This window comes from Phoenix dactylifera, chromosome 6, assembly GCF_009389715.1.
Source record: "Phoenix dactylifera cultivar Barhee BC4 chromosome 6, palm_55x_up_171113_PBpolish2nd_filt_p, whole genome shotgun sequence".
Taxonomy (NCBI): domain Eukaryota; kingdom Viridiplantae; phylum Streptophyta; class Magnoliopsida; order Arecales; family Arecaceae; genus Phoenix; species Phoenix dactylifera.
This window is the reverse complement of record NC_052397.1, coordinates 7,635,748-7,649,914: the sequence shown is the minus strand read 5'-3', so window position 1 is coordinate 7,649,914 and position 14,167 is coordinate 7,635,748. Positions and strand designations below refer to the sequence as shown.

Here is a 14,167-nt window from a genome sequence, read left to right as displayed (position 1 = left end):
TGGATGTGTATTCCATGTACTTTAAAGGACCTAAAGATGAAAATCATATTGTTAAGTATTAGCAAAAGTATTTGGAACTTTGGGTGTTGTTGTGGAGTTCAAGCAAGGAATCCTACTTGGGGGTAATTGACAGATTAGATTCTTTCCTGTTCTTAAGTCTGCACAAGAAAAATCCAATACAGATGCTAAAGCTAAATCATAAGTGTTTTGAAACAGTTAGGGGAGGGGGAGAGAGAGAGAGATAGCAGCTTTATGGCTCCTGTACTCATGGAAACTGTATTGCCTATAAGTACAATTCAGCTACCAATAATACACCTCTAATAGCATCATTTGTGGCCCATAAATTTAACAGTCATTAAGATTGAATACCAGTTTTCATTTGTCTAAAAGACTTCATATGGTCCAGCTTTTACCAAAAAAATAACCTTTCCCACCGCCATGACACAACTACAAAGAGTTGATTGTCTCGAAAATGGACAAACAAATCACTGTGTGAACTACAAATACCTATCACTATCATTATAAATATCAATTTTGTCAAGCTGGATATTCGAACTGAAACATTGTTCACAGACACACGACATGCACATACAAGATTATCAATGCAAAATGTAGTCACATGAGAAGAATAATTACCCAGGGAATCAGCAAGAAATTGCGTCAGCCTTGAATTTTCATATGGTATGATTTCTTTCTTCGAAGTCAATGATGACAAAACATCCCCCAACCTACTCCCACCAAAAAAAAAAAAGACAAGAGTCGAGTATGAATAAGTTAATGGTGGCAAATGCTAAGTTAACTGATACATAAACAGGAGAATGATACCACGTAAAGTAAAAGGTGTAAGAAATCTATGATCAAATACATGCTCGCGAATTTTAGGATATCTCCAACTGAAAAGAAAAGCATTTTAATAAAACCAAACAGACTTAGAGCATTTTAACGTTTGCACCACTCCATCCTCCCAATATAATTTTAAATGGTAAACTTCTCTGAAAAATAAATTAAAATTATACAGCACTGTACAAATACTGCATGTTGAATCAGTAATCCTGGTCACGAAAGAAATTGATCAAACCATTTTAAACCACAACACCTTATTTTATCTTGCCATCAAATTTTTGAGAGATATCATGTTTTAGATAAATTGTTTTTGCCTTCAAATCCAGAGTCATGTATCTTAGAAAAGATTCTAACAAATGTTCGTAAGTCCTAAATTATGAACTTTGCAATTGAAAAACAACAAAAACAAATAACAAATCAGATATGAGAATAAACAGAAAGTGAAATTCGTAGACAACTCAGACATTACCTACAGAAAAGGAATTGGATTTAATTTTTAGCTGTATCCCTTATACTTACAAATTTGTCAAATGAAGGAAAATTTTAAGCAAAATCTATCAGTGACCTCCTATATGAATATTTACAATATTGCATATAGTATATAAACTCAACCATTTCAATTTCATTGAGAATGTCAATACCAAAATTTATCCAAAAAACGGATTTTTGTTTGTGATAAAAGGATCAAGAGGTAAATGACAATTTTGACCTCCTTGAATAGTTACATGATTGTATGCAATAATATACAGCTCTATAATAGGCTTATTATATATGAAATATGCAATTTCTTTTTATGAGGTAAGATATGCAATCTCCTATTAGTGCTAGCTGTGCATATTATGGCTCAACTGTATAGAGCCCAAGGATTGTCGAACCGGTACCAGGTGTCGTACTGGTCGGCGCCCGGTCTGGTTCGGTAGGTTTGGTACCGAGCCCGTACTGAAAGAAAACCAGCCAAAGCCGGAGAAGGAGAAGAAAAAGAGAGAGCGAGCGAGGGGGGAGAGAGAAGGATAGGCCGCGACGCCTGCAGAGGGCCACAAGGGGCCAGCAGAGGCCACAAGGGCGTGGAGGAGGCCGAGGCCGCGGCCGTGTCCACTATTTCGAAAAAAATTTGAAAATTTTTAAGTGAAGTCAGCAAATCACATGCCGACTTCACTTAAAAATTTATAATTTTTTTTCCACGGCTACATCCCTTGTTTCAAAAGAAACAGGAGAAGCAATCACAGCCTCCGCCGCACCCCCGCAGCCCTCCGCAGGCGTCCGCAATGCTCCTCCCTCCACTCGCTCTCTCTCGTCGTCTTCTCCGGCTCCGGTAGCGAACTGGTTTCAAAGTCGGAACCGTACCGGCAAGCCACCGGTATGGTTCGGAACGGGCAGAACCGTACCGGCAAGCCACCGGTATGGTTCGAAACGGGCAGAACCGTACCGGCAAGCCACCGGTATGGTTCGGAATGGGCAGAACAGTCCTTGATAGAGCCCAAGCCAAAAAAAAAAAGCAGTTTGCGAAAATAAGTAGAAATGAGAGAGAAACCCCAAAAGGAAGGAATAAGAAATTAGAGGAAAGTTCGGGCAACTGTTTGCATATCTTTCTCATCATTGTCTCCAAGCCTTGCACCATTGAGCACTCTTCTCCCCCTTTCTCCCTCTTTCTCTATCCTCTAATTACAATCTACTCCTGTTTTGTTTAGGCATAAACTAAGGCCAAGGAGGGGAAGGAGTGAACATTGTTCGAAGGACCGAGACACAAAGGGGGAAAAGCGATGACTGCACCCAAGAAGGGTGTGAGCACTTTTGGATTAAAGTGCTTTATAGCCAAAACACCAGTTTTGCCCTTTTTATTCACTGAAATTACTATTTTTACCCTCGTCAGTGAAGAGATTCAATAACTAAAAACCAAAATGCCAGTTCCACTCTCCTTATTCATCGAATAACCTATTTTATATCCTTTTCAATAATGAGCATAAAGAACCAGGTATACATCATTTTTTCTATATATTTATATATATTTGCTACATATAACATATATTATATAATGTATATAATATACAAACACCACATGCACCATGTACCCATGTTTTAATTTTTGGAGCTGCCATGTCAGATTCTTTAGGACACCTGACATCAATGTCCCATGTCCAAGTTACACTGATATTCATACTTGAGCTCATCTTAAGCTCAATCGAACCTTAATTCCCCTCTAATGCAGCCATATCAAACCTAAACTGCCTAAAGCTCGGCCTAGTTTATTTTGAGCCCCATAAACATAGTGCAACATGCATACCATGCTGGCCCCTGACCAGCATGAGCACAATATGTGATACTTCAATCCTTGCAAATAGGAGAAGACTTCTTGAGAGTTGAGAAAATCAAAAGCTTTAGCAAACTACCACCCACAACCACACCCCCCACCCATCCCCCCCCCCCCCCCAAAAAAAAAAAAGAAAGAGAAAAATTCTTTTTTATCCTAGACTCCACCATAATCAGTTACATTCCTATTTCTTCTACTATTCATCTGGTTGGTTTGCTTGAAACTAAATGGTCCATCAATATGAATAATTTACTTAGCAGACCATCCAAGCTTTAAACTAAAGAAGGTATAATTGATAGCACTTATAGAACTTGATCCAGCCAAATGGTCTGATCCAATTATAACACCAGACAACATGGCATGATTTTTTACATCATGTTATGATTTTTCAAAAAATCCATTAGACTATTAGTGACAAGCATCCCGAGACGAATCCAAGAGAAATTAAATCATTAAAAAACTATCTTCTACCAGCTTATAGAAGACTAGTTAAGATTTTCTGCAAGATGCCAATTATTCTAGGTGGTGAGGTTCCATCATCAACATTAACCTGAACCTGACAGTGGATTCACTATGGTTAAACATTTCTACATAAGACCCTTCAAATAATCTTCAAACAGCACAGTGTTTAGGAAAATAATGTACGAAGATGTCATCAATTCAGTGTTTGTTCATATTTTCAACTTCTAGTGCTAAAATGTATTGTAATAAGGAAAAAATGGAGCAAAACTTCAAATCAAATGAAGCATGGATTATGTAAGAAGGTAATGGACGACTAGGATCTTTTGTGCAAGTTTAAGGTAGCACAAGGCCAAAGGTCAATTTACGGAATTTCTTTCTGAATCTGAAACACAAGTTATAAGATTTTAAGAGACAACAGTACAGTAAGTGAGTTTTAGCCTTTCAATAAGAGAGATTGTTGAGCCTAATTTTAAAGTCAACCATTTTAAGGATTAATATGTGATTCTAATGTTTACCAGATTTGCAAATCCATATATTTGGTTATGCTTAAACTGTCGAAGTACAAATTAGTATGATAATAGGAAATACTGCAGGGAGGAAAACCATCAAGGAAGTAGTTTCTCTTTTACGCCATTTTTCCTTTTTTTTCTTTTTTTGAGGAGCACGCCAAGGATTTGGAATTGGAAAGTTAATGATCGTTTTGTCAAATACAAGCTTAGGATTTGGAAGGATAGAACTGAAAAAGAATCAAAATTATATAGGAAGAAAGGTTTCAGAAGAGACAGTGAGGAAGATAGAAGTTCAATTCATCACCAGATTTGTTAATTTTACAAAATTTTCATGTCAAGCAGAAGCACAGAACAACACCAAAACATAGAGATGTATCATAACAACCAGCAAAAGAAAAACATGACTCTGTGAAAAAAAATAAAATGTCAGAATTCAGTAGGCAGTGCACATGCTTGTCATTCCATATTCAGAGCTAATTATGCAGACAACATGGAAATGATATCTGTTAAAGATAAAAATATGCAATAGCTAAAATATCAGCAACAATTAATCAAAATTCAAAAAAGCAAGTCTTCTCCAAATATTCAGAAGAAACAAAGAATACCAGTGGAAACTAGACAAATTACAGCAAAGAAAGATATTATATACCAACACTTACGCAGAAAGTGATTTTGATACATGCAAAAGGTCTGTTACATGATCCCCTCTAGCATCTTCCACATGTAAGCACTCACTTCCAGGTAAATCTACAAGAGAAAGCTTGCTGTACAAACTTTCCCTAGTGATGCTATTGGTATAGTGTATATGAATGGTAACAACCCTGAAAATAATAAGCATAGCAAGTCTCAAAAAAGCTGCATATATTTTTAAGGCGATCCAATATTACAAATTTTAGAACAATATGGCCATAGAAACTAACCATGGGCGCCAAATTCATGGGCTAGCAAATTATAAAAAATAAAAACACAGCAAGAGCCAAAGATAAACACAATAAACCAGGCAATAGCAAGCAGGAGGGCAAAGCTAGGATAAATAAATAAGTAAATAAATAAAGCGAAAAATAAACAAATAAGTTCAACATCAGAAGAGAAGACTGGTTGAAGAGCATTTTCAAATGTCACAAAACATGTTACAAATATTTAGTACATCCCCTGTCCCAATGCCAGAATCAAGACACCACTCAAACGACAATAGATATGCGAAAAATGCATCAGGAGGAATAAGTATACATCCCACCCAATCTTCGGAGAATCTGAGAATTCAACCAGACCTAAAGGTTTTCATAAATTCATGCCCTCCTCTCAAACTAAAGCTTCCCATAGAAGCACAGCAAAGCCAGCATGCAAAAAACTTTCATCGCTCATGGTTTAGAAGGTTTCATGCAAGAATCTCTAAACCTAAAGGAACAGCTTCTAGCAAACTAACAAATAAAAGGATTTTCATCATTAAAGAAAAAGACCAAATTCAGACTATTCATCTACATACAGATGTGACACGGTGGCCTTGGCAGAATCTCTGCCTCGGTTCTGAATTGCCTCTTTTAGTAACATAGAAAAATCCAAAGGATTATCAACTTTCTCTTGCACAAGTTCCACAAATGAATCTTGGGGACCGATTGGAATTCTCGATATGCTGTTTATGGATTCTCCTAGCAAATCTTGAACCTATCATTGATAGCACAAATAGGCAACATAAATACATCAGAAATAATGTCAATAAAGGGGAAAATGCACAGGAATCTAAGCGAAACAATGTAAGCAGTTGTAAAAAATTATGGTTGAAAAGGATAATGTGTTTGATTAAAAAATGCTGATACAATAGAATGATATTAAACATGTTGACACACATTATAGTGAAGCAAAATGAAGAGAACAATCGAGAAACCTGCTCATTGTAAAGCTCAAAGGCCGTAACATAAAAATTATATTGAGCTGTGGATGTGGTATCTGAATTGGATAGATCAAAGAGCTCCTCAAAACTCCGTTGGTACAAACCACGCTCATGGCTAGATCCTTCCTGAAATTGCATAACAAATTTAATTATCATTGGCAAGCCAGACAAAATGCATTTTATATCGGAAAACTCAGAATTTGGAACAATCAAAGTTGCATGAGGCTACTAACTTAGGCATGCTTCAACTAACAAGTACCGATTTGGTGGAAGAGAAGGTCATACCACAAGAACAAAGTTAACTACACAAAACAACTGAGGAATCTAAAATAATAGCATATGTGCAAGTATATGTGAATAGCTATAGTCTACCTATAAGCATATATTATAAAAAAGAAGAAAATATATAATTTATGATATAGATTCCATAGGGCTTTGTATTGTCTATCAAATCAGAGGTTTCCAAGATTTATCTTTTGCAGGACGTGCATGGAAATATAACTGCCATGGTTTGACCCACAGTTCCAACTTCAATTTAGATCTTGATTCTTATTTTTTGTCTCCATCTCCTTCCATTTTCCTTGACTTCTTAGCTAATTGCAAACTCATAAACAAGAACTGCACATCAATGGCTTCTAAATAACAGAATTATATCTGATTACTACGGAACATGATTAAAATTATATTAGTTAAGGAAATGCATAGAACTTTATTGTCATAACAGTCTTAACTAATGCAAGAGAGGCTGTCCCGGTTTTTCGTGGAAAGGAATGCCCCACATCCTAACACATGGAATGGTGGATGTCTTGTCCCGTCTCAGTCCATTTCTTGACTTCTCTCATCCCGACACTCAAGATAGTGGGATGCCCCACCATCCCATGGTATCTGGACCATAGAAACTCCCCCAGCTGATGTCTCATTGGAGGTATCAATTAGAAGTAGAACAATGAAGAATATTAGCATCACCTCTATGCAAGGATGACAAACTGATTTAAATGTCTGATTGGTAGTTCACACTACGAATTGGATCTCCACATCTAACTGCAATGCAGCAATCAAAATAACGACAATAAATCAATGTTCAACCAAATCATCTATTGGTAGCTTGTTGCCAAACATACCTGCTAACAACTTCCATCTTAGTATGCCAAAAAAGGCAGTGAATCTAATCAGATTAGTGCCATGATTCTCGCCTCCTTTTACAGAAAGAATAAAAACTATACCGGGAATCATATATTTCTTTCTACATCATTTATGAAGAATTTTTCAACTATTGAAGGAACCCACATCTTGTCGCATTTGATTATTAAAGCAGAACAAAGGCAAATAAATAGCAGTTCTTGCCCATCCGAGTAAAGGGAACCAAATCATCTGAAATGATAATTTGTTCAGATTCCTTTCTTGCAATGTGACGCAGTTAGGTGATTATCTAACCAGGTGTATATGCCATGATGCCATCTACTTTAATAGTTTATGCACACATGTATACATGTGTTTACAAAGTATGCATGCATCCACATAACTACTGAAATACAGTACAACCATGCTCAAACCAACACCATTGGCAATACACTTCAGATATGTAGTCATGGTACTGGGCATCGTACCAGTGGGAGACTAGTAAGGTATAGTATTGTACCGTACCATACCGACCCAAAGTAGTATACAAAAGGAAAAACCATTTTTTTTTTGTTTTCAAGGTTTTTAAGCATCCTTTATTTAGTTTTGAGTGGAAAATAGGTTTTCGGAGTTCGTTTTTGATGTTTAAATGTAATATAATTTAACTTTTTTTATGTTACATGACTAAAGAATAGTTTGATTATATAATATTTGTTAAATTAAATCAGTCTAACATTGAAAATGTGAGGTACTTATATTACAAAATTGAAACTGTAACATATATGCATCTCCTCAATTCCAAATCAAATGTCAATATCCCTTAGTGAATTAAGACCTAAACCCTCCTTGTTCACCCTTCCAATCTCTCCTCTCTTTCTCCTCTCCTTTCTCTTCTCTTTCTTCTCTCTTTCTGCTTTGTTTCTCATTTCCTAGTTGGCTCACAAGTGAGACAAAGGGAGAAAAGGGTGTAGTGACCCTGTCACATCCATTATCAAGAAGAAGGGGTTGTAAGGGCTTAAAACAGGCCCTTACAAGGCTGGGATATCCAAACCGCTCGGTTCTGTGTGGTTCGGATCAATAAGGACTAGAACCAAGCAATTTGGTTCCCATTTTGTGCCAACACCACCAAACATCCCATTTTGTGGTTGATACAATACAATACCGACTGAACCAGGTGGTTCGATCTGGTATAGTTTACCATAGATGTACGAAAGTAAGCAACTAAGCTAAGAATTGCTAGAAGAGCTATTCTTACAGGTGATGCACAACAATCTATCTTTGTTCGCTATGTGAACATTCCAAATTTGGGCACTAGTACCTCAAGTTTGATCCCAAAATCAAGGATTTTAACTCCTTATAAAGATGTCAACAATATAGGCTCATAAACTAGTATAAACAAATCAAAGGTTGAGATATCGTGCCCTTGTGTATTCTTCAATTTCATCAATCATATTATTCTAGTGATAAACTCCATCATTGCCAATCCCAAGCCCAAATGAGAATTGTGGAGCAGTGTATAGGGTTGGCATCAGGATGATAGGCAAATCACAAATAATATGTCCAACTATGAAATTTTTGTCCAAACTTGATGTGCTTGAATGTTAGGCATCCTCTGCTTTATCCAGAACACCATGACAAAACCTGATTATGGTGGAATAGGTTGGTTACGTCATCACCCATAAGCAACATGCTACAACGTGACTAGTTGAGGTAAGAAATGGGTAAGGTTAGTTAGGTCATCTCCTATAAGTGATGCATTGCAATGCAATCCGATGTAGTGACAAATGAACAAAGATATATGTAGATTTTGGGAGCCTTCTAAAAGGAAATGTTGCACAATAGTGTCTGATCAGAGGGCCAAGTAGACAAAAGCAATTGCATCACATAAACCAGAAGAAGGTAAAAAACTTTGCCAAACTGGAGGATTAGATTTATCACTCGGGCTGTTTTAACTTTGACTAGAAAAAGTAAAGAGTATGACACAAGAATAAATGTTGCTTGTTTACAAGAAATCGAACGAAATGGTGATAAGCATGGTACGTCTTATCTATGCATATCGAGCACACCCTGTCATATCGATACTAAACCGATATGTGGTTTGGAGGGGGGGGAGGGGGATACTGAATATCAGCACGCCAAACTGACCCCCCTATTAGGCATATCGATACTGCACCAAGATTAACCAGTATGGAGTCCAGTATCAAGATTGTGAACCATGATGGTCAGTCTAGAGATACTAATGATTGTTGTTGACTTTTATAAGGAGAGAAGGTTAATAAGAGAAATTAAGTAGGAATGGAAGCAGATAAAGAATTGAAGGATAAATTATAGATGTACTAAGGATAAGTGATAAAAAGAGCAATTAAAATTGTTTTAAATCAGGAGATTATTGATGTAATTAGTGGTTATCCACCTTAAGTAGGGTTGAAAGGAGATGATTAAAAAACAATTTTGGAAGGAGACTAATGGATTGAGAAATAAGTGGTGACCTAAATAGGCACGTAAGACGAGTGGTATGGGATATGAGAGTAGATGGTGGATATGGGTTTGTTGATAGTAATTTAATGAGATATTCAAGTATTAAATTTATAATGGCTTAATATAGCAATTTCATATGCATATTTTAAGAAGAGATAAAAATTTAGTAACCTTTAAGTGGATCAAATCTATAACATAGGTAATACCAAGGGAAAGTGTAACACGTGGAAACTTTTAATATATATAAAAAAAACATATGTGTTTTTCTACTTATACTAGGATTATAAGCCAAGTCCATTAGAGAGTTACTCCTATATTGTTCCAGCCTGAATAGAAGTGTTTTTGGATTTAAATGGGAAACCTTTCCTGACCAGCTAAAAATATAAAGGCCTAAAACAATGTAAGTAGGGATAGTTTCCTATTTTGTTAATGATCAGGTAAAGGTACAAGGATAGTATCTCTAGGAATTCGTCTCAAGTTTTAAGTGGTCAGAGTTGGGCTCTTAGTATTCAGATTTAGTTAGTTGGATTAGAAATTAACAGTCCTAGTTGAACTAGAGTTGGTAAGTGACCAATAGTTGCAGGAATTTTTATGGAGCAGCCATAATAGTTTATGTACCATGAGATAAACATGGAGCGGCAGGGTTCTTTAGTCTACAATGTCAGTCAACTTGGAGAACAACCCATCTCCTGCTTTTCATGGGGGGTGTTTTGAGTTTGAAAATGAATCCATTTGAGCATGTGACTGAGTCAATATAAAGGCTTTATGAGAGAGTTCATAGGAATCTTGAAAGGAAATTAGAGTGCTTGTATAAGTGGGCAGTCGGATTTATATACTAAGCTTTTATATCTTGAGCTGTAGAAGAGCGTGGGCACCCCTATACAAAGCTGGGAGATTTCTTGTGCTTCATAGCCATGATCACGCCCTCCTGCAGTTCACTTCAGAGGTTAGCAATTCATGAATTAGAACGTCTTGAAGACAGTCAATATCAATTCGGTCCTTGGAGTTCTAGAAGCAAAGTTTTATATATTTTTAATATTAATTAAAATGTATAGCCAAATTTCTGCATATAGTATTGAGTTTCAGAATTTCTGAATATTAGAATTTCTGCATCTGTTTTAATTTTCTGAAAATTAATTTATGGGGAATTGGCATATAGTATGTAGTTTCAAAATTTCTAAATAATAGAATTTCTCATCTGTCTTAATTTTCTAAAAATTAGTTTTCTGGGAATTTGTGCTAAGTTTTTTTTTAAGATTTCTGCATATTATATTTCAAAAAGTTAATTTCTGGATATAACAAATTATGCATATTAATTTTTGTGCAATAAATCAAAGTAAACTAAATTTCAAAATATCATACTTTTTGTATTTCTATAAAATAGAGTTCTGGTCAAAAATTTCTGAAAAATATTTTTCTGGAGATCTATATATCAATTTTCAGATTATTGGCTGTTATGTTTGTATAATATAATATATGACTAATTTCTGTAAACTGAAAAATATGCTATTTAAGATGTACAATAAATCACAATAAAAAATCAGATAATTAAAATTCTCTATAATACAATAATTTAAATTTTGTATGATGCATTTCGGGGACATAAAAATATTAATCTGAAAACTATGAGCATAATAAAGTAATTAAAATGTACACTATTTTGAATAAATAATATACTTGATTTTTAGGTTGATCAATTTCCATGCAGGCTTAGGATCATATGCATGGCTCGCGGTCTCGATACCGAACCCCGTACCGGTGTCCTTAGCACTGTATCGGTATGATACGGTACGGAGTTATTTCGGCGTACTGAATATCAATATCAAGTAATTATTAGGTTAGTCTAGATTCTAGGGGAATTGAGGATTTAGAGTTTTATTTTAGAATTTATCATGGCCATATTTTGATAAAAAAATAATTTTGGATATTAGGTTTTGAAGGAAATTTTCAGAATTAGTCGGATTTATCTGCTAATTGTGCTCCTAAGGTAAGTAATGATCCACCTGAACTCGATATTTCAATTAATTTTTTTATATCAATTTTTGGCATCAAATAAATTACAAATTGATTTGCGTGCAATTTATGAATTTTACCGCACTATGTTTCAAATAGAAAATAAATTTGTAGTTCAGGAAGTAATATTTTTACTACCAAGTTTTATGCATGCCTTTTATAATTCTTATATGGAAATACGTATACATGTTATGCTATAAAGAGATCTGGTACGTTTTGGATTTAGACTCCCAGCCTAACTATGTTTTGAACACCATCAATAGGGGTTAATATTGGTACTTTGACTATTCTGAGACTTGAATGCTATGGATCTACTTCATAGGGATCTACTCCAATAGGGGTTAATATTACTATGGATCTACTCCACAGAGGTTAAATGCGGTACTACGGACCCACTCTGCAGGAGTTAAGTGTGATACCATGGACCAAATCCACAGGGGTCAAGTGCGGTACTATGGGTCTACTTCATAGGGATTAAAAGTACTTTAGACCCTACCATAAGAATAATATGGTTATAGTCAAAAAGGTTGTTACTTCAAAACATTATATTTTAAATTGAATTTAGGAATATTTGACAATACTGGATATTCTAAATTTATTTATTAAACTATAATGATTTTGTTTATATGCTTATTATCAAAAAAAATATTTAATTTACTAGATGGATTATCTAGTTAAGGTATTCATTACTTACTGGGTTGTTGAGCTTATATTTGGTTTCTTTTTTCTTCATAGATTCAAAAAATTAGTCACTAATAGGATACTATTATAAACATGTAATTAGAGGCAAGAGCAGAACGTATCGACATATCTAGCACTAATATTAGTTTTGTAGTTTAATATTGGAAACATTTTTATAGGTTTCTTATTTTGATTTAGTGTTCAAAGAATATTTGATGTAAGACTAGTGAACAAAAATATTGGATATTTCTTGGATTTATTAATTATTAAAATTTGGTTTTTAGTTACTCTAATTTTATTTCGCTATGTTATTTATGATATCATGATGGAAGCCTTGCATGCTTGCAAGGAAGTGCCTATGAGCATGCGGTAGTTGCCATGTCCCCATCTCACGACTTCGGATCTGGGGCGTGACAAAAAGCATAATCGCACAACATAGACTTGTAGTTTCAAATGTATATACTAAATAAAAGAAGAAAAAAATAAATAAATACCTACTGATAAGATGGTGGAATTTAAAAGAAGCATATATAAAACCTTTCAAGAGCAAATTATCAAAGGAGGAAATTTGGAACTCAAGTACGGAGCCAAATAAAATGTAGGAGCAGATTGTCGATTGTATCAAAAGAGTAGCTAAAGATATTCTTGGAGAGAGAAGAGCAAAAGATATGAACATAATGATACTTGGTAGTCGAATATTAATGTCCAAGATGCAATTAAGATAAAATAGACTTGCTTTAAGCAATGGAAAGACACAAATCATACTGAAAGATATTGAAAGGTTAAGAGCCTAAAAAAGATACAGAAATGTAAAGTAAGCTTCAATATGTAGCACACAATAATTTATATGACCAATTGGGTTCAAAGGAGCATGAGACTGAAATTTATGGAGCAACAAAAGTAAGGAGAGGAAACCTAAGGATATTGATCAGGTAGGATATATTAAAAGTAACGATGACAGGATATTGGTGAAGATAATGAAATTAAAAGAGAATTCTGCTAAAAAGATCTTCACAAAGAAGCATGATAAGGGAAGTGTCTATTTTTATTTTGCACTATTTAAAAAATTGAAGGTAGCTATGAAAAGTGATGTGGGGTCGGAACCCCGACACCAGCCCGCACACCGGCCGAGCAGGGAAAGCATCTGCGTCCCTCCCGAGGTATTGTCCGCTCTGGGATTGCCGCTTCGGGTCTGCGGGAGGTCGCCCAGGGAGGTCGCCCAGGGCCGGAGCCCAATGACAGTCCCAATGACAGTCCCGAGCCCTGACGGCGCGGGGGTCCGCGGAGGTTGCCCCCTACCCTCACGGTTTTGTCCTATAAAAGGCGCCTCGTGAGGAAAGGTTTTAGGCCTCCTCATTATAAGGCACAGACCTTTCCGCTGATTAGCCGATGTGGGACTAAACTGGAAACCCCATCCCATTCAAGCCCTCCTTCTAGCGCCATCTGATGTGGGGTCGGAACCCCGACACCAGCCCGCACACCGGCCGAGCAGGGAAAGCATCTGCGTCCCTCCCGAGGTATTGTCCGCTCTGGGATTGCCGCTTCGGGTCTGCGGGAGGTCGCCCAGGGAGGTCGCCCAGGGCCGGAGCCCAATGACAGTCCCAATGACAGTCCCGAGCCCTGACGGCGCGGGGGTCCGCGGAGGTTGCCCCCTACCCTCACGGTTTTGTCCTATAAAAGGCGCCTCGTGAGGAAAGGTTTTAGGCCTCCTCATTATAAGGCACAGACCTTTCCGCTGATTAGCCGATGTGGGACTAAACTGGAAACCCCATCCCACAACAAAAAGGATGTATATGAAATACATGTTGAGATTTGGAAAATTATGAAAGATTCTCGTTAACATGGCTTGCTTACTTATTTAAT

General features: G+C 36.2%; 1 protein-coding gene across 4 annotated transcripts in view; it reads right to left on the bottom strand.

The window, feature by feature from the left end:
- The window catches only part of LOC103718693 (kinesin-like protein KIN-14L), an 81,058-nt gene that overhangs the window by 45,047 nt on the left and 21,844 nt on the right, over window positions 1–14,167 (bottom strand). For 2 of the 4 annotated variants that reach the window (XM_008807623.3, XM_026809107.2), the window contains exons 6-9: window positions 6,008–6,139; window positions 5,609–5,787; window positions 4,782–4,943; window positions 637–728 (exon numbers count right to left, since the gene is read on the bottom strand). In XM_008807623.3, coding sequence (XP_008805845.2) covers window positions 637–728; window positions 4,782–4,943; window positions 5,609–5,787; window positions 6,008–6,139 — 565 coding nt within the window. Of the gene's footprint in view, window positions 1–636; window positions 729–4,781; window positions 4,944–5,608; window positions 5,788–6,007; window positions 6,140–10,228; window positions 10,444–14,167 lie in introns of those variants that run through there. The other 2 variants (XM_039127356.1, XM_026809108.2) reach the window with 2 other exon arrangements.